The sequence below is a fragment of the Vigna unguiculata genome, chromosome 6 (genome assembly GCF_004118075.2).
Source record: "Vigna unguiculata cultivar IT97K-499-35 chromosome 6, ASM411807v1, whole genome shotgun sequence".
NCBI classification, from domain to species: domain Eukaryota; kingdom Viridiplantae; phylum Streptophyta; class Magnoliopsida; order Fabales; family Fabaceae; genus Vigna; species Vigna unguiculata.
In genome coordinates this window covers 33,807,334-33,828,944 of record NC_040284.1, presented here as the reverse complement: position 1 = coordinate 33,828,944, position 21,611 = coordinate 33,807,334, and the positions used below count along the sequence as shown (strand labels likewise).

Sequence of the window (21,611 nt, the reverse complement as noted above, 5' to 3'; positions counted from 1 at the left end):
AATTGTGTGAAATTTTAAAATTGTAATTAATATCATAAAAATATTTAAATTATCATTATTTAATTTAGTAATATAATTTTAATTTATGCGTTAAAATTATTATCAATATATATAAGATAATATGTCAAATAAAAACTATGATATGTAATATAATTAATGTTAATAAAACTGTATAACATTTTGTTTTATTGTATTTTATTTTCTTAAAACTGTAAATACGTTTTATAAATTACATAGTTGATGTTAAGGTATAAATATTTTTATTTATAAGTTTATTGGATTTTTGAACTGTTTTTTTATATTTCATTTAAATTTGTGTAAAAATTATATATTTCATATCCAAATTCTTAATTTGTTATTATTTTAATTTTGTTATTATTCATATATTCTAAATAATTTTATCATAATAATTAAATCAGTATGGATTAAAAATAAAGGTTAAGGAATATAATTTAAATATATTTATTTTTTTAAGAAAGTTTCAACTTCAGAAATATAATTTTCATTTTAACATTTGATCTAATGTTTCGAATCTAAACTTCTTGAGATAATATTTGTATACTCAATTTTCTGTGGATCTTTGAAAGAGAGAGTTTACTGAGAAGACATATTAATAAAATTTAAGCCTAACTTACATGAGAATTGATAGCACTTTTAATTTAAAATTTAAGACAATTTATTTAGGACTCTTTATATATTAATAATAATACACTCTCATTTGAAAAGTATTTCAAATCACAGATACTTTATTCATGCTATATTATTATTCATCTTAATAAGTCACATTTACTTTATGTTGGGTATTGGGCTTTCTTTCTATGTGGAGAAAAGACCTAAAATTTGAGAAGTCCATGTCTCACTTAACCTAGTAGAGAGGAGGCTATAAAAAAGAGAGAGGCAGAACAATAGAGTCAGAATACACTGAAAGCCCTAACACATAGAGGGAGAGATAGAGGGAAAATTATGTTCACGTTTTTCACAGAGCTATCACAGTAGAATCGGCGTTGCGGATTCGTTCACCGTTGGATCGGGCTGAAATTTTTACAGCAGGTTCGGAACTCATTGCTCTTCATTCTGACCGGTCGGATCTTTGATACGAGGTCTGAGTTGGGAGATATTAATTTCGCACTGCAGCAGTTTTGTAGAGGTTTTCCCCTCTTATTCTTCTCTATTTGAGAGCTTTGTTGCTTTGTTATTTGGTTGGGTGTTGGCACTAATTTGTGCTATTGATTGAGACTCTTTTGTAATCTTGTTGATCATAGTGAAGCTATTTCTTTGGTCTGGACGACTCGTGGTTTTTACCCTTGATTTGAGGGGTTTTCCACGTTAAAAATCTTGGTGCCTTTATTTGTGCTTTTGGTGATTTATTATTGCTGCTCTTTGATTATTGCTCCTCATAGATTCTTGCAAGTTAGGGGAAATTATATCCGCTGCATTCTCTGGTATATTGTTTGTTGTTGTTTTCCCCATCAGAGTGGCATCAGAGCTCTTGGTTGGGCTATATTTACTTGCTTGAATGATGGAGGCAAATGCAAAGATGGTTGCTTTGAATGGTACAAATTATCATTTGTGGAAGGGCAAGATGAAAGATTTATTATTTTTCAAGAAATTGCATCTTCCGGTTTTTGCTACACAGAAGCCAGATTCTATGTCTGAAGAAGAATGGGACTTTGAGCACCAACAGGTATGTGGTTTTATTCGGTAATATGTTGAAGATAATGTTTATCATCATATTGCTAATGAGACACATGCCAGAGCTTTGTGGGAGAAGATTGAGTCTTTGTATGCTTCTAAGTCGGACAATAATAAATTGTATTTGTTAAATTGCTTGATGAATTTGAGGTACAGGGAAAATTCTTCTATTTCTGATCACTTAAATGAGTTTCAAGGGCTCCTAGATCAATTGTCAGGAATGGACATAAAGTTTGATGACAAAGTTATGGGATTATGGTTGCTTAATACTCTACCAGAGTCTTGGGAGGTATTTCGGGTTTCAATTACAAACTCTGCCTCGAATGGTGTTGTTTCTTTTCAGATGGCAAAGAGCGGTGCTCTTAATGAAGAGATGAGAAGGAAGACACATGGTTCTTCATCTCAGTCTGAGATGCTTGTTACAGAAGCTAGGGGGAGAAGTCAAAAAAAGGAACATAAAGGTGGTAGAGAGAAGAGTAGGAGCAAGTCCAAGTCAATATACAAGAATTTAGAGTGCCATTTTTGTCATAAAACTGGGCACATTCAGAAATACTGTTTTAAGTGGAAAAAGGAGAACAAAGACAAGAAGGGCAAACAGAGAGAGAATGATCATGATGATGATGATCGTGTCACTACTGCTACAGATGGTGATCTTGTTCTTCTTCGTGACTTTGAGTCCGTTAATCTTGTATCTGATGAGAGCATGTGGATTATTGATAGTGGTGCTACACTGCATGTTACACCTAGGAAGGAGTTCTTCACATCTTACACTTCTGGTGATTTTGGAGTGTTGAAGATGGGTAATGATGGTGAGTCTAAAGTGATTGGTGTTGGTGATGTTTGCCTGCAAACCAACATGGGAGTGCAGTTGTTGCTTAAAGGAGTCAAACATGCTCCGGATGTCCGTTTTAATTTAATCTCTGTGCAGTTGCTTGATGATTGTGGTTATGACAATCACTTTGGTTCTAGTAAATGGAAGCTCACTAAAGGTAACTTGGTTATGGCCAGAGGGGAGAAACAATCTAAATTATATTGGACTAAAGCTTTGGTTGCTAAAGACAGTGTGAATGCTATGTATATGGAGGCATCTTTGTGGCACCGGAGGCTTGGTCATATAAGTGAGAAAGGGCTTAACTGCTTAGCTAAAAAGGATGTGCTTATGGGATTGAGAAATGCAGAATTGGAGAAATGTTCTCATTGCATGGCTGGTAAACAAACCAGAGTATCTTTTAAGAAGCATCCACCCTCAAGGAAGTCAGAATTGCTTGAATTGGTGCATTCTGACGTTTGTGGCCCATTAAAGGTAAAATCATTTAGTGGTGCACTTTACTTTGTTACTTTTATTGATGATTGTTCCAGGAAGCTATGGGTCTATGCTATTCAGCGGAAAGGTCAAGTACTTGAAAAGTTCAAGGAATTTCATGCTATGGTTGAGAGGCAATCAGGCAAGAAGCTGAAATGCATCCGTAGTGATAATGGTGGTGAGTACCGTGGACCTTTCGATGTTTATTGCAGGCAACATGGTATTAGACACGAGAAGACTCCTCCTAAAACTCCTCAGTTGAATGGTCTAGCGGAGAGGATGAACAGGACCTTGGTTGAAAGGGTTACATGTATGCTTTCGGAAGCAAAGTTGCCTAAGCACTTTTGGGGAGAGGCATTGCTTGCAGTTGTGCATGTTATTAATCTCAGTCCCGCTGTTGCTTTGAATACTGAGGTGCCAGACAAAATTTGGTTTGGTAAGAATGTTAGCTATGATCATTTGCGTGTCTTTGGTTGCAGGGCATTTGTTCATGTTTCTAAGGATGAAAGATCCAAGTTAGATAAAAAGACAAGACAATGTATCTTTATTGGCTATGGTGAGGATGAATTTGGCTACAGGTTTTATGATTCTATTGAGAAGAAGCTTGTTAGAAGCCGTGATGTACAATTCATGGAAGACCAGACCATTGAAGACATTGATAAGGTGGAGAAGACCACACCCGAGAAAGACAGTAATCTCACTGATGGTAATCCGATGAGGTTGCCCGCTCACAATTTGGAGAATGTTCAAACGGAAGCTCAAGACAATGAGCAACATGGTGATGTTGATGATCAACAAGTTGGAAGTGGAGTAGAGGTTCCAATTGATGATGCTCAAGAGGAACATGATGATGATGATCTTGGTGATATATCTGAATCACCTCAAGTCCAACTCAGGAGGTCTAATAGACAGAAACAACCTTCTACAAGGTATTCTTGTGATGAGTACATAACCTTGACTGATGGTGGAGAACCTGAGTGTTTTGAAGAGGCAAAGTTCATTGCTATTACTGAAGCATGCAAGGAGTTGTTATGGTTGAAGAAATTCTTGCAGGAGCTTGGTTTTAGGCAAGATAACTATTCATTGTTCGTTGATAGCCAAAGTGCTATCCATCTTGGTAAGAATCCAACTTTTCATTCTAGATCCAAACATATTGATGTGAGGTATCATTGGATACGTGATGCTTTGGATGCTAAGTTGTTGGAGTTGAAAAAAGTTCATACAGATGATAATGGTGCTGATATGATGACTAAAGCATTGCCAAGAGGAAAGTTTGAAGTTTGTTGTGAGATCGCCGGTTTGGCGGTTATCTCCACATAGTTGTGAGGGGGAGATTTGTTGGGTATTGAGCTCCCTTCCTATGTGGAGAAAAGGCCCAAAATTTGAGAAGCTCATGTCTCACTTAACCTAGTGGAGAGGAGGCTATAAAAAAGAGAGAGGCAGAACAATAGAGTCAGAACACACTGAAAGCCCTAACACATAGAGGGAGAGGTAGAGGGAAAATTCTGTTCACGTTTTTCACAGAGCTGTCACAGTAGAATCGGCGTTACGGATTCGTTCACCGTTGGATCGGGCTGAAACTTTTACAGCAGGTTCGGAACTCATTGCTCTTCATTCTGACCGGTCGGATCTTTGATACGAGGTCTGAGTTGGGAGATATTAATTTCGCACTGCAGCAGTGATTTGTAGAGGTTTTCCCCTCTTGTTCTTCTCTATTTGAGAGCTTTGTTGCTTTGTTATTTGGTTGGGTGTTGACACTAATTTGTGTTATTGATTGAGACTCTTTTGTACTCTTGTTGATCATAGTGAAGCTATTACTTTGGTCTGGACGACTCGTGGTTTTTACCCTTGATTTGAGGGGTTTTCCACGTTAAAAATCTTGGTGCCTTTATTTGTGCTTTTGGTGATTTATTATTGCTGCTCTTTGATTATTGCTCCTCATATATTCTTGCAAGTTAGGGAAAATTATATCCGCTGCATTCTCTGGTATATTGTTTGTTGTTTTCCCCATCACTTTATTCTTTTATTTTAAAAACTTTTGATCGTATTATACTTATATGAACCGGTTGTTAGACATATTTAAAGAATTGTGATACTAATCAAAGTATTTTAAGAAAATATTATATCAATATAAATATCCAAAATAATATAAAATGATTAATAACAAAAACATTTAAGGTAAAAAGGAGATAACAATTTAATTGAAGTGTAATAATATCTCATATAAGAGAAAGATGTATCATTTGTTTTTTCAATGAAAATAAAAAAACCTAACTACTAAACTATAAATATTTAATAAAAAGTATGGAAATTATATTAATAATGAAAAAATGATAACTTAACTATTATATTATTTGAATACTCTCTCTTTCAACTTATGTGAATGTAAATGATATTGTGTTTAAACTCTGATGCAACCATGTCAGATTTTTTTTATGATCTGTAATGTAGTTTTTATAACTTTTAACTAAAAATATAATAAAAGTTATATGAAAGCTTAAAATTACATAAATTCCTCAAATTATATTAAAAATATATATTTAATATTATTATTGTTAAATTAATGAAAATAGTATGGACTGCATATATAATTATTTGTTTAAACTTAACCAGGAATAAATATGAAAATTAAATTTAAACTATATATATTCTTAAGTCATTTCCACACATAGAAAATTTAGGTAAAATATTTTAAAAATGTAAAATGAAAATCATGCTTGGAAATACTATTTGTTTATTTTGTACATGTCTATTTTTGAATAAAAAGCTTGTATCTTTTTCTAAATACCAGACAGAAGATATGACAGAAGATATTTATTGCTCGTACTAATTTTATTGGCTGTTCGGTTAGACCTTGGAAGATGGATCATCTCTCACTGTACATGTGATGACTCCGAATAAAATACTAATTATTAATTTTTTAAATAACACAATTAATAATTAGATGTTTTTCTTTTGCCGAAGAAGACCACATACACAAGCAGAGCAATGAAAAGAACATGGAAAGCATGAATGGATGATCTCTATCATTTTCTCTCTCTCAAGTCTCACAATCTTCTGTTTTAAGCAGTTATTTCTCTGTTTATTGTTGGGTGCTTCTCAAAGTTTGAATCTTGAGTACGAAACTAAGGAAAATATATGATGGGGTCAAAGTTTCCGATGACCCAGTTGGGGACATCACCTAGATACACGATTTCTGCACAGAGAGGTTTTCTTGCATACAAGTATTCACGAAGAATACTCTCAGAGCAAAAGTTTCCGTTCAAGTTTGTGCCACAGTCTTTAGGGGATAAATGGAAGCTAAATGACATAAGTACTGGTACTTTCTCTTCTGAATTCTTATGCTCAAAGTGCCATCACGTGTTTTAAGCTTCTTGTTTGAGTTTGGTTTGATCAGATTACATGTGTGGTTCTTATGCTTGTTTTCAACCATGCTCAATTCACATGCAATTATTTTTAAATTACTATGTTTTACTAATAATTTTTCTCTCATTCATGGCCACACCTGACACATCTATTCAGTTGTTTACTTACTTCATTCTTCCTATCGATGCAATTTTGCTGCATATCCATTTGTATCATAAGATGAATCTCAAATGACTTTCGATCTTACTGTACATGAAGTAATTGGTGAATCTTACAGTTCAACAATTGTTTTTCTTTTGCCAAATTTCATGAAACGAATTGGAAAGTTATATAAGTTTAAATTGTTAAAATGGAAAAGGAAATGAAGGAACACTTTTGAACTTATCTTACTTGGTTATTCCACTACTTTATATGTCATTTTACTCATTCAATTTATGCACTCTGATGGGATATTGCATTGTTTGGTTTCTTTATTTCAAAGTAGAGCCTTTACCAAGTTTACAAACTTAGATATAAGGTCTATTTCTAGTTTAAAATTATTTTATTGAACAGTATGTATAATCTGTGATATATTTGATGCTATTTTTCACTGTCTTTGAATCTTATCATTCAGTTCAAATTATGACTCAAGATTCAAAAAGCTAGTTTGACAATTCACATTTTGAATCTCCACTTGATAACCTTGTGCCTGAGCTGTTTTCTTGTTGCATGTGATTACTTGGAACTTTAGCTTTTAGTATCTAAATTCTCATCATAAATCAGCTTATTTTCCAATTCTCAATATTAAATGTTTTTCCTCTTTCTTTTTTAAAGTTTGTGAAACTAGGAGGAGGTTAAAAGGATATAACATCTCTAAATTTATAGTGTATATTTTTGTGTGCCTCTCATTCTGGCTGCTTATTTGAATTATTAAACTTCGATTTCCTTTTCAAAGGTTCTATTCAAGAAAGATTGAATGTATTGATGTCAAGGACCCAAAATTTTTTGAATGAAGTGACTTTTCCACTTGCAAAACCTGGTCAAAGTAAGAAGCCTGATCCTGTAAATGATTTTGGATTTCAAATCATGGAAGACATATTTATGATAGAGCAGACAATTGACCGCAGAACGCCAAGTGGGGTTCTTTCTCTAGCTGCTGTAATTTGTATTGAACAATTCAGCAGGTGAATACACTTAAATCATTATTTGGTCATTGGGTCAATGCATTCATCAAAGGGATTATGCATTAACAAATTCTATACTGAAGTATATAAGTGAAGTGCATTCATCAAAAAGGTTATACATTAGCAAATTCAAGATCAGAGTATATAAATGAAGTGCTCTATGAAATATGTTTTTACTTTTGCAATTGGAATTCATGGTAAAATTATTTATTCTCAAAATTACAGAAAAAAATAGTGCAATAAGAGAAGACACATCATAATGTATATTTTCTGCTCTTCCTTTTCTTTTGCCTTAAAATGATAACATATTGGTTCTGATAATTTCAGTAGTTTCTTAAGTTGTTTTCTTTAGTCCAAAAATAAGAAATGTGTTTCTTGCTAGCTATGAGGGGAGCTATGACTGATATTCAAGAATGTATTTTTCAATTTATCATTTTTACTAAAATGTGTAGCTAAACAGCTTTCCTATTAGGATGTATATTACTTTTATTTTCTGGGTTATATAGAATGTCTGATTGGATAGTTATGTATTAAACAGTTATTTTCATATTAAGTTTGGATTAGGCAGTTACAGGTTTTGATGTCACAGATCTAGTGATCTATAGGAAGTGTTGCAGACTTCTGAAAGGGACTTAAGATATTAGACTGTTATTCCTAGTGTTTCGAAGGCAGGAGATTTTCTGTTTGGGGAGAAGGGAAACCGCGTTTGTACTCAAATCTGCCTTTGAAACCAAATTACTTTTATCTTTATTTGGAATTCTGGATGTTTATTTCTCAAGTCCAATGAAGTCTGAATTCCCAGGGGCTTGTGGAGGAATGAAACCACTGCATCAAGTACACCCACCTCTGATCTTAACAGAGAGGGCTGTTGCCATGTGAGATTATGAGCTATTATCAACCAGTTGGCACGTGTTTTCTTATTTTAATTTAATTTCAACGGAAAATTGGATCCTATGAAGCACCATTAACAAGGGTCTTGTCTTTTTTGTGTTGCTTGCTTGCTTCATGCCTATCAAACTGATATAGAAATTATTATTTGACCTTTTAAAAATAAGATTTGCAGGATGAATGGATTGACTGGTAAGAAAATGCAGAAAATATTTGGAGCTCTGGTGCCTGAATCTGTATATAATGATGCCCGTAATTTGGTTGAATATTGCTGCTTCAGATTTTTGTCTAGAGATGGTTCTGCTATTCATCCTTCCCTCCAGGTATAGAATATTGTTCTGTTTATGGTATGTTGGAAGTCATGTTCTGAAGTTCATTTTCTGTTTTGTTTTATTTTATCAAAGCTCCTCATAATTTCATCAGACATGCATATGGTATTTTTGTTTTATCATTTTATTTTTCTCGTAAAATTAGGGGAAAGCCTTTTTTTCCTTGTTCATTATATATGTTTTAATGTTGATTTACTGAACACAATTTTCAAACAAACAAAATAATGTTTTGTATTTCATATATCTGCATATTTTTCTTTTCATCTGATTAACACCACTCCTCCTTCCCATGTTTTTACTGCCATTCTGCTCTAGCCTTTTCCAGCTGTATGAGGACCACTAAATCCTCGTTTCTTATTAGCACGAACAAGCTGGTTAAGCATTTCATCAAATGCCAGCTAACCACTGAAGGTGGTCCAAGCTGATTGGTTGTCTACCTCAGGAGTACCAAGTCTCATGTGTATATGTTTGTGACATCTCCAGTTGCTTTGCACCTAAAACCTCAATGTGAATCCTCAATCTCATCAATAGTTGTTTATACCTGAGCCCTGACCTTGTTTGACGAGCTCTTCATCATGTGTATTGTTTTGGAGTCACTGGTCATCAATTTCACTAGCATCAACTCAGCACTTTCTCCTACCTATCTAGTGGTAAAGAATAGTGCAACCTCCCTCCAAAAGACGGAAGCTGTTAGGATGTAAAGAGAAGGAGAAGAGATTCCTCTCATTTTTCTTGTTCTTTTCATACTATTCCATAAAAATCTTTCTATTATTTTTCTTTTTGGTTCCTAACTGAAGCACACACATACCATGAAATAATTTTCTGAAAAATTGCTGTAAAACAAATTGTTTTTTGGGAATTTGAATGGTAAAAAAATCAGCAATGATAGGAGAAGCCTAACTTACTGGATTTCTTATTTTTACTTTCTCCCATTTAATTATCAGATGCTGTAATGCCAAATAAACTTTATTCTTTTATTTCCAAAAGGGAAATGCAATGTTTATTGCTTTTGGACGTGTTTGTAGGACCCTGCATTCCAGAGGTTGATATTCATAACCATGGTTGCCTGGGACAATCCTTATACCGACAACCTTTCCAGCAATGCAGAGAAGACTTCTTTACAGGTTCAGTTCTTTCCTTTAGTTAATGTAATTCAGGTGTCCTACCAGCATTGAATTTGCTGGTGATTGCATATGGGAGATATGTGAAGAGTGATAGCATTTTGCCAGGAATTCTCCCACTAGTTTGCCTTTTGCACTGTACCACAATGTTTGAACTTCTAAGGGTGATGTAGATGACTAACTAGAAAGTAGTTTACTTTTAAATATGAAGTATCCACCCTGTTGCACGACAAAAGTGTGTCCATCTTGTGAATGATAATCTAGGGAAAAGTTATTTGATCAATCTCATGAATTCAATCAATGATATCACAATAGAACATTGAAGTTGGGAGATATTTTGGTTCAAGGATTCCTAGCTATTTTCTTCATCACAAACAATTGCATTATTTCATTTTTCTTTATGATTTTGAGAGATCACTTCATATATGTAATTTTTTGTGGGCTTAGCAGAATAAACTTGTCACTGAGGAGGCTTTTGTTCGTATTGCTCCTGCAATCTCTGGTGTGGTTGACCATCCCACAGTGCACAATCTTTTCAAGGCTCTTGCTGGCAATCAAGAGGGCATTTCTGTGAGCTCATGGCTGAATTACATTAACGAGTTTGTCAAGTGAGTTGTTATTCATCTTTTTGTCAATGATGTGATGATCTTAGAAGACATCCAAGAAACATGTGTTTTTGACTTCCAAGTTTATGAAATATAAATGATGTGTAATTTCCAATTTACAAATCTCAAATTCTTCTAATGCACTAGGTATTCTCATTTTATCTAGATAATTAGTGCATGAAAGAATGAAATATCTTTTTTGCATGATGAGGGAATTAAGATTTTTTGTGAAACGACCCTCTTAATTGTCATGATTATTTGTTTCATCTTTTATTCACTTGTTTGCACTTTCTGTTTATAATGCCATTGCTTCAGACGACTCCTCTCTTATTTTCTCTTGAATTTTCTAATTTGCTATAATGAAGGTTTATGTAAGCTATTACGAAATAAATCTGTTGTATTAAAGGTTCACTGTTAGTTCAGATGCTTCATATGGTAAAGATCTTTGTAGTTCATAGACCTAAATATGGTACAGTTGCTTGAGTCTATTGCTGAAATATAAAATATAAAGAGATGATATACTTTTTAGTTGCATTTTTCATTTTATGGTTTGTTCTGTGACACGCTCTTTGCTTAATAGCGCCACAATGCTCTCAGAACTTCTAGACATTCTCTGTATGACAACTTTTTTGTGCTAAACTTGTACTGATATTACTGTAGAGTGCGTCAAAAGCAGATATCGTATCAGATTCCAGAGTTTCCTCAACTGTCTCAGGAGAGAATTTTATGCACTAGTTCCAACAGTAAGCGACCTGTTTTGAAATGGGAGAATAATTTGGCCTGGCCTGGCAAACTTACTCTAACAGATAAAGCAATCTATTTTGAGGTATTTTATGATTCTATACTATGGTTGTTATTAGAGTAGTATTTTAAAGGTTGCAACCATCTTAACATGGAAAGATTGTATTTGTTCCTTAATAGAATTAGCTTTCTTAAAGGCTGCTCATAGTCTCATAAAAACTTCAATTCACAAGATCCAATTGATTTCTACAAGAGATAGGTCCAGTGGAACTCCCTTCGTGGTTTCAAGTCAAGTAAACAATGTGAGAATAGGATTTTAGCTTTGAGAAAATATTGGAGATCCCACATTTTAGTATTATGACCAAAGTATAATATATATAAGTGAGTATAAACCTTACATTATAAGTTGGTTTTGTTGGTTGAATGAAGTCTAAATCTACTTTCTAAAGTATTAAAACCCAACTTAGCAATGTTTGTTGGACCTAAGGTGTCATCCACTATAGGCCCCCCCTATTAGACTACCCACAAATATCCAGCCTCACACTTGAAATATTCAAACCTCAAAGTGAGAGGATGCGTTTAAGATCTCACATTAACTAGAGATATGATCAAATTATAGTATAAAAGTGAGTGCAAAACTCACCTTATAAGTCACTTTTGTAGTTTAGTTGTTTTTTGTTAGTGATTGATCTTTGAGAAATTATTAAGACAGTTAACCATTAGAAACTGTTCACTGTAGATAATGCTAAAATAAGATTGATGGTGAAAACTGAATGGTTTCTTTGCTTGCTAATGTGTGTGAAAGTTGAATCAATGATTGATTATAGATCAAAGAGTTTGTATGATAAAAAAAGTAATCACCATCTTGTTTGATTGTTCTTTTCAAATCTATATGTTCCAGACAGTTAGCATACTGGGGGAGAAGAGAGCCATGAGATTGGATCTTACAAGTAATGGCTCACAAGTAGAGAAGGCAAAGGTTGGGCCGTTAGGGTCTTCACTTTTTGATTCTGCTGTTTCTGTTTCCTCTGGCTCAGAGACAAAGTGAGTAAGCTTCTTCCTGCATTTTTTTTTATTATTTCTAATGAGTCTTGTTAAATAGAACTCAGCTTTATCAGAAAAGTATGTCTGGGTAAAAAAGATGAAGTCCAACTAAACATTCTAAATACTCAGGTGATAAAAGTTATGTAGAATATCGTACTCTCCAGGTTATCTCCATTTTCCCATAAGATGAGGTGCATAAGGAGATGTAGGAGATTTTTTATGTATAAATAAAATAACTGAAACACCAAAGTTTTGTTCTCCACTTTCACCTGTAGTGCTTTGCTGCTCGTTTTAAAATAATGTATTTTCTGTTTCTTTTTATATTCTTACTTAGGTTGAATAGGTGGGTGCTGGAATTCATTGATTTAGGAGGTGAGATGAAGAGGGATGTTTGGCATGCATTTATAAATGAAGTCATCACTTTGCACAGGTTCATACGTGAGTATGGACCTGATGCGTATGATGAGTCGCTTTTTAATGTATATGGAGCTCGCAAAGGAAGTGATAGGGCTACAACCTCTGCTATTAATGGTATTGCTAGACTCCAAGCCCTTCAATATTTGCGGAAGTTGCTTGACAATCCCACCAAACTTGTTCAGTTCTCATATTTACAGAATGCACCACTTGGTGACATTGTCCTCCAAACTTTAGCTGTTAACTACTGGGGAGGTCCACTAGTTACTGGATTTGTAAATACCCGCAATCAGTCAGAAACTCGACCTTCTGATGAAATAGCTGATAGCCGCAACCATGTATTTGACATAGATGGAAGTATCTACTTGCAGAAGTGGATGAAATCTCCATCTTGGGGTTCAAGTACTTCCACTAACTTTTGGAAGAACACATCAGTAAAAGGTTTAATATTGAGTAAGAATCTTGTTGTGGCTGATTTATCACTCACAGAAAGAGCAGCAAAAATAAGCAGACTAAAGTACCACGTTGTGGAGAAGACTCAAGCCACCATTGATGCTGCAACTCTGCAAGGCATACCCAGCAACATTGATCTTTTCAAGGTTGAGATGCTTAACTTGCTCTCTTATCTCCTTTGTTTATTTAAGTGACTAGTAACTACTTGATTATGATTATGCAACATTCAAATCAGTTATCTATACGCTCTTTCAAAAGCAGTAGTGTTTGCATGCTTGATATTGCTCACAATTTCTTCTAGATACTGGTATAATTGTTCCATGAGGCCATGACTATCATCAGTATTAGGGTTTTGGAATAGCTGTAATATGTATAAGCACGGGACAGTAATTTGTTATTCAAGTATTTAAATTCATCTCATCCCTTTATTTTTGCAATAAAAAGCCAGTATTGAAAAGTTTTCTTACAATGCTTTTTCAAATTCTTTTAATTTATGAAATTTCCAGAATCATGACAACAGTATTTTTATCCTTTAACGTGGCTGGAGTTGTCTGATGTTCTAATATTGCTATTCAATATGCTTAATTAAAGTGGTGTTTGAAAGTAGTGACATTAGAAGAAAGAAAATAAAGCTTATAGAGGAAATTTAAAAGCTATTGGTACATGTGTTTCAAACTTTTAGTTTCTGAGATACTAAAATCAACAGGAAGATGTTTAAAATTAATTTAGTGGTGACACTAAAAGATGTAGAAAATGATAAAGTAATATGGTTGATACATTCACAATTATTCTACCCCATTAAGAGGTTTATTTATGTTGAAAGGAACTAAAGTGTAACTTATTATCTTTGGAGGGAGGGGAGCCTATATTTTAAAATAATTGGGGACGGAAGTGTAATTTAAGCATCTTTGCTGGTCGGGGAGAGATGCTTAACTCATTCTTATAACAAATGACATTTTAGTTTACTGCAGAAGAGTTCAATTCCTGTCAAAAGTCTTATTAGCAATGGTGCCTTAGGCCATCATATTTCATTGCTTATTTATGTTCTCTTCTTTGAATGGGATCCAAAAATCATAAGCTCTTAGATATTGACTTTGTTCCTGTGCAGGAGCTAATGTTTCCTTTCGCCTTGATTGCGAAAAACTTTGAAAAGCTTAGGCATTGGGAGGAGCCACACTTGACTATTGCATTTCTTGGACTCACCTATACAATACTTTATAGGTAGATGTTCACCTCATTTTTGTTATGCTATTGATGGTTGTTGTTTTCCCAGTCATCAGTCAGCATGATGATCATTTGATATCTAGCTTCTCTTTTACTTTTTGTAATGAAAGATAATTATTTACTTAAATGTCATTTCTGTAAGACTTACTTTGTACATGCACATAACTGTAATAACAGTTTAGACCTGCACAAAATGTGAGGACCATAAAATGTAATGTACTTTCCGAGCTTTGGTGAACAATGAATTTCATGGTGAAAAACATTGCTTTGAGAATTTGGTTTTTAACCAAGCCAAATGACATCATGTGATCAATGTAACCAACCTCACTTGGATAAAATTTATTGTTGTTGTTGGTGAACAGAACAATAAGTCTTCATTGATCCCTCCAACCAAGTTGATGTTTTGGATAGTGTATTTGCAGGACAAGCTAATTAATGTTCTTGTTTATAGTTTCTGAGCACCTATTTCTTCCATGTTTGAGCTGATGTTTTAGTTTTCCTTTCCAGAAACCTGGTGTCGTATATGTTTCCCATGATGCTGATGATTTCGGCAGTTGGCATGCTCACAATCAGGGCCCTTAAAGAGCAAGGACGCCTTGGACGATCTTTTGGTGAAGTCACAATACGTGATCAGCCCCCATCCAATACTATTCAAAAGATCATTGCAGTAAAAGATGCCATGCGTGATGTTGAAAATTTTATGCAGCAAGTGAATGTCTCCCTCCTCAAAATACGTTCTATTTTACTTTCTGGCCATCCACAGGTATATTATTAAGAGTAATGAGAAATCTAGTTGTGATTTGCATTCACCACATGTTCTTTAGTTGAAGCTCAAACTAGTTTTTGGTATGCTATTTGATATTATTATTTTGATCTTATTCCTGTTCCGGGGGCTATTTAATATGATCTGATACATCAGATTTTGGGTGGATTTTTTATTTTATTGATTTGCATGATTTTGATCTCTACTCCTGTGGATGTTTAATATGGCCACCTTTTTCAGATAACTACTGAGGTTGCAATGATACTGATATTTTCTGCAACCATACTCCTCATTGTCCCATTCAAGTACATCTTTTCCTTTCTTCTCTTCGATATGTTCACAAGGGAGCTTGAGTTTCGGAGAGAAATGGCTCAGAAGTTCATCAAATTTTTGAGAGAACGGTGGCATGCGGTGCCTGCTGCCCCCGTGTCAATTTTACCTTTCCAAAATGAAGCCAGATCAGAAATTTACTTGAAAGAAATTGAGGACCAATCAAAATCACAAGGAAATCAGAGCAGTGGAAAGTCCAGGTAGCTAGTGCCACCATTTTCAGTGTTGCCGACAGATAATGTAAATAAGTAAATTTTGTTTCAATTTTATTTCTTTTGTAAAGAAAAATAGGAAGGTCTTTCACTAACTTTTTCTCCCTTTGGATTTGTTATACGGAACGCCTGAGTTGGGTAGTTTTCAGTTTTACTTTTTTCCTCATGTTGAACAATGTTGGTTCCCATTGAAGAAAATGCATGATTAATTACAACAGATAAAACTATATGCCTGGATTTGTAGAGGGCTCTTAGACATCGGAGTAAATTTCGGTTGCACTCATAGAAACATAGAAGTCAATGATACAACAAAAAGCAAAAAAAAAAGAGATTAAAAACAAAACATTAAAGTGTAACATTGAGAAAACATTCAATTTACATGCGAATTGCTACCACGTGATCCATGAAGTGTGCATGTATACCAATGGGAGGATCAGAGCCAACCATGTCCGAGGTTTGACTTTACAAGTATTAGATTCATTGCATGCAACTGTCTTGCCATGATAGGAACACAATGTTTGGTTCCTGTATGAAAAATTAATATTAACAAGAATTATTGCAGTTAAGAAGATGAAGGTAGAGAATTATTCTGATTTGTATATACTGTACAAATCTATGATGAATGGGTAAAAATATTATTTGTGTAGAATGAACTTACCTGAAGCCACAGAATGTAATAACAAAGTCTGCTCCCGAGCATGTTATTATACTGGGATCATCATGTGCAAAACTATATGCTGCAGGACAAACCTGCTTAAACATGGTTGAATAGTTTGAAGACAAACATGTAGCAGGGTTTCCATAAGTGCCTCTGCAGCAATACTCATCAGTGTTAAAGACATCACAGGCACTGCAGCAAGCAATAACTTTGTCACCTTGTTTTGAAGCTAGCTAGGGTGGACAATTCTTCCTCAAATCTCCATCACAGCCAGCAATGTGCTGCAGTTCCCAGTGCCATTAACAGCTTTTACTGTCACAGGCAAGTTGAATCCATCTACAAGGCTAACATAATAAAAATCAGGTTCACCAAAGGTAAAGTCAGCAATTGTAACAGGTGGGGTTCCTGGGCCTGTGCAGTTAATGTTGGTACCACAAGCACCTGTTTCACAGTTGCCATTGCCATTCTTGTCAAAGTTGCAACCTGTTCTAGCCCATATTTTTCCACTCCATCCTACAGCACTTTTGATTGGCCAGGATTTAATGCATCTCCACTGAAGTTATCACTTCCTGTTATCTCAGGCCATATTGTCTCCTTGCAGTAATTTACTATAGTTGAAGTCTTACTGCTTCCACAGGTTTCAGGTGCTGCCACTCAACAGATCAAATTTCTAAGATTGTAAAAAATAACCCTTTTTTGGAAAGCCTAGTTGTTGCTTAAACAAATGAGGATTTTGTTCTAAGCATAAACAAATCATCAGTCTGAGTTGCACACCCAATAATAGCAAAGTTTCTGCATTCGGGTCAAGTCAAGACTCTGTTATGCAGATTGGACCACTACCACCTATTGTAGCCACTGCGTTTTTCTCCTGATGTAACGTGGTTTTATGGACATAGGAATGTTTTGAAGTCGTTTTCAAACACATTAAATGAAACAAGGAATTGTCAAATTAAGGTTTAAACTTTTTAGTTATATATGAACCTAAATAGAAAGATTAATGATAGAACCAGTATCACTTGTCCAGAGTCAAGTCTGCTTTATTTGCTTCACACAGGTTGACCATGATAAAGAGGTTATAAAAGTTAAGAAATTACCAGATGAAATAACAGCAAAGATGAAAAGAAGTGGACTGTGATGATTAGCCATATATCCACTGATACATTTGATTACATTGTCTGCAATTGTCAACGTGCATGGGGTGAGAGGTTTGTGAGCTATTTATGAGTATGCTCAATGAAAGGAGTTGACGAATACGTGAAGAAGAGAGTGAATCTATGAGTACTGACAGCACTAAAAGCTTTCCTTGCTTGCTTAAGGCCAAAATTTCAGAGGATACCTTGCTCACCATTGTCATAGTGGCTATGTCCTTCGATTCATTAAAATTGTTATGCACTTTTTTCATTTTTCCAAGTTCTTTATGTTGTCTTGTTTTAAGACTTCATCCTTGTACTGAAGTGTAAAAAAGTTTGTGATATATATCATTTCAGTAATTAGAACTGTGATAAGGATTCAACAATGCATATCCATATATATTTCAGTAATTCTACTTAAAATACAGTTTTGAAATGTAAATCATAACTGTCCAAATCCAGGTCTGGAATCCAATTTAAAATGGTGACTCGTAGGAAATTAGTGTTATTTTTTTGCTGTGCAAGTCATTCTTACATTTATTCATTTTTTTTAATGATTTTGTTAAATAGGTAATTAAGAATATGTTGACTGTTATTTTATAGAACAATTTCTTTTAATAAATTATTATTTTAAAACATTATTTATTTATTTATTAAGACTTAAAAATGATTTTTTTATTTTAATTTAAAATTTATTTTAGTTCAAGTTTATTTAAAAATTATTTTTACATCAAAATCTTTTAACTTATTTTTACAAATTAATTTGTAAAATATATATCAAAAACTTGTTCTATTACATTTCCAATAAATTTTTCACTATTTTTCTCTTAATCTAATCAATGTCGCTTGTTTACTTTCCCTCCCTTTTTCTTTCATTTTCCAACCCCCCTTCAATTCAAATAAATTTATTTTTCCAAAAAAAATTAAGAAAATTTTTATCACTAGAGTGGTAATCATCTTTACTCCAAGAACGACTTAGTTTTTCAAGTGAAAGTTACGAAAAAAATAAAATTTTCTATTAGATAACAATATAGTTTCACCATTGTCCACCACATAAACTATATTTTAGCAATTTTAATGAAATATATATATATATATATATATATATATATATAACTACTTCAACCAAAAAAAAGTATAGATTAATATTTACGCTAATTAACCATTTTGAAGTAGTTATATGTTTAATAGAAGTTGTTTTCTAAATATAATACTCCATCCAAAATATATATTTATCACTTAACTCCTTCGTAGAGTATAATGCTGCAAACCAAATTCCAACATATAAACAAATTTCTTCCACATAGAAACCTAGTACTGTACAATTTCAGATATGATCCGTTATGTCTCAGACAGAAAAATATGGATTCATACACAACACTTATGTATTTTCCTCCACCTCTACTTTATATCCATATTAATGTTCTTCTTAGGAAAGTAGATACGAGTCTAAATCTCATTTTAACTACCGACAATTGAGATGATAAAGAAGATTGATAAATTTATTATTATTTTTAATTAAAAATGTTGTTAATGCTTATGTAGGTTATTATATTCATATTGATGTTTTGTTTCTTCAAGAAATTCTTTCTTAAAAAATCCATTAGTGATAAAATTGAACAAAATTAATAGAACTAAAATTTTGTATTAAGATTGTATTTTTTTTCTCATTTTATTAAAAATGAAATATATGAATACATGTTGTACTAAACTTACTATTTACATTACAATTGAAATACAATTAGAAAAACATATAAGTTTTAAATCTTGGTAGAAAAATGCGTGTCGTGTATTTCATTTCGATTACTGTTTTATTATTTCTTTAACTTATATATATATATATATATATATATATATATATATATATATATATATATATATATATATATATATATATATATATATATATATATATGAGTTTAAACATGAATCATCGCTATTACAATAAAGAAAGCCCTTGGAAAAGGGTGTAATATATTTAAAGTTTTTTTTCCAAATTTTGTGTTGCTCCTCTTGGATGACATTAATGATTATTGTTTATGATAGGTGTCATTCTGGGCCTAGCTAAGGTGAATTTAGTTATAAGATTGAATATATAGAGCGAGAATCAAATTAATTGAATACGACACGTAAACAGTATTTGATGTACCGGTATCATTTAAATCAGCCGCACAAGTATAATTAACAAAACATAGATTCCACCTAAAAAAATAATAATAAAATATAACAAAATAGAAAAGTGTGATTACCATAGCATTATTTTTTTGTCTCACTGTAAAATAGTTCATCATTCCTTTAGAACTATAGGAAAAGGGCAATTCCAATAAACAATAATTGTAGTAGTACTACGTAGAAGATCTAACGCAGAATAGTAGTCTTTTATTGTTGTTAGGTAGTTGGTATAATATAAATGCAGCTGTTTAATTTTATTTTGATAATGAGTTGTGCAGCTGTTCTAGGACCACAATTCGAAAGTACTTGTGTGTCATCACTACTTGACCAATAACACGCGATTAATTAAAGCCACTTAATTAATTATTTAGGCCATGCATGCATATATAACACGTTTATTTACCGATCTATAATCATAGATGTCATTAGTTTCATCTAGAAACAAGACTATTTTTAGGGCAACACTTATACACTATCACATATAAACTCCAACATTTATGGAACAACAACACCAACTATATATATATATCTTGAGTACATAGGTTTTGTCCCCATTTTTAAGGTAAATGTCTGAATGATGGTGCGTGTAAACAAATCCACATTAACAAAACGATTTAAAAAAAAAAAAAAAATATTCCACAAACTCAACCAAATCCTTACCACCCACATACCCCAATTTCAATATTCGGCTTGTTGCCATTCAACAAAAGTTCCCAGAAGAGTCAGAAGCAAGAAAAAGAAAAAAGAAAAAGTGGAGGAATAAAAAACAGGTAGATGATGGTGAGAGACTAAGACATGTTGGTAGTTCTCACGACCAGGTTACGTGCATGCTATGGGATTTCGATTTCACAAAAAGAATGAATTGGAAGAATAATGATGATGATGTCGTACCATAAATAGGGCAATCGTAGGAAGCAATCACTTGTGAGTGTGATTGGAACAGAGGAAGGTCTTGGGAGGCTTAACGGCGAGTTTATTATTCTTCTTGGAGGATGCACCGCCGTAACTCTTCTTGTGAAAGTCGACGAAGAGAACGAGGAGAGAGGCGTAGAAGACGACGTTGAAGGTCCAACCCCAGACGCCGGAGCAGCCGGAACCGGTGAAGTGGTAGTAGAGCATGACGGCGAGGACGAGGAAGCTGGAGTAGAACTGCAAGATCTGAACGTTGGTGACGATCTTCTTCCAGCGGGGGCGAACGCCGAGTGCGCAGGATAAGTAGTAGGCGTACATTAGAACATGGACGGAGGCGTTGGTGAAGAGGACGGCGGGGAAGAGGGTCTGGGAGGTTTGGAGCCAGATGTAGCACATGATGACGACGGTGGAGTGGTGGTAGACGTGGAGGAAGGTGAGGCGTTGGATGGAGTTGCTGAGGATGATGAGGAGGGTGTCGGCGAACTCGAGGATCTTGGAGAGGTAGAAGATGTAGGCCCAGAAGAAGAGAGGCCCGGTGGGCTTGGTGTGGGGGGGGAAGCAGACGATCCAGTGGAGGTGAGGTGCATGGTAGAGGGTGGAGAGGAGGCAGCCGAGGGCCATGGTGAAGGAGAGGAGGAGGAGGAAGATGTTGTGGAGGGCTGAGATTGTTTTGATGAACTGTGGGGATATGGAGGGTGAGGATATGATCCTGTGTGGGAGAATGAAGGTGGAGAAAAGGTAAGAGAGAATGGTGAAGAAGAGAAAGTGTGGTGAGGATCCAAGGGTTTTACCTGGTGTCCATGAGAAGTTTCTTATGGTTGGATGGTTCACTAACCAGTACTCCAAATCCAACCCTGATGATAACATTTTTTCTCAAACTCAACAACCTCAACAACACAACACTACACAACACAACACAAAAAACAACCTAGTATTGTGCTGCTGGGGAAGAGAGAGAGAGATCTTGAAATGTTAGAGGAGGAAAAATGCAAGCTTGAACTTATTTGATGTATGGCAGTGTGAGAGGGGTGGGCTCAAATTCTATAAGTAATGAATAGTGATCATATACAGCTGGTAAGTGTGTGAGTGTG

At 34.2% G+C, this 21,611-nt stretch overlaps 2 protein-coding genes and 1 pseudogene across 6 annotated transcripts; 1 reads left to right on the top strand and 2 right to left on the bottom strand.

Annotated features, from left to right (window-relative positions):
- The first annotated feature begins 5,938 nt into the window (after positions 1-5,938).
- LOC114187848 lies at positions 5,939-15,872 on the top strand. Of its 5 annotated transcripts, XM_028076229.1 has the most exons (12): positions 5,939-6,314; positions 7,296-7,524; positions 8,327-8,399; positions 8,580-8,735; positions 9,767-9,865; positions 10,313-10,470; positions 11,128-11,293; positions 12,110-12,252; positions 12,587-13,265; positions 14,228-14,340; positions 14,851-15,106; positions 15,347-15,872. In XM_028076229.1, the coding sequence occupies exons 1-12, from the start codon at positions 6,134-6,136 to the stop codon at positions 15,638-15,640; spliced, it is 2,547 nt and encodes an 848-aa protein (XP_027932030.1). In that variant the 5' UTR covers positions 5,939-6,133; the 3' UTR covers positions 15,641-15,872. The 5 variants fall into 5 exon arrangements, with proteins under 5 accessions (XP_027932030.1, XP_027932032.1, XP_027932031.1 ...); XM_028076231.1 differs by lacking the exon at positions 7,296-7,524 and having other exon boundaries at positions 5,940-6,314; positions 8,588-8,735; XM_028076230.1 differs by lacking the exon at positions 8,327-8,399 and having other exon boundaries at positions 5,940-6,314; positions 8,588-8,735.
- A 480-nt stretch (positions 15,873-16,352) lies between these two features.
- On the bottom strand, positions 16,353-17,452 carry LOC114188634 (annotated as a pseudogene).
- Positions 17,453-20,148: 2,696 nt separating this feature from the next.
- Positions 20,149-21,611, bottom strand: LOC114189115 (elongation of fatty acids protein 3-like). Its single transcript, XM_028077822.1, has one exon. The coding sequence runs from the start codon at positions 21,385-21,387 to the stop codon at positions 20,527-20,529; it is 861 nt and encodes a 286-aa protein (XP_027933623.1). The 5' UTR covers positions 21,388-21,611; the 3' UTR covers positions 20,149-20,526.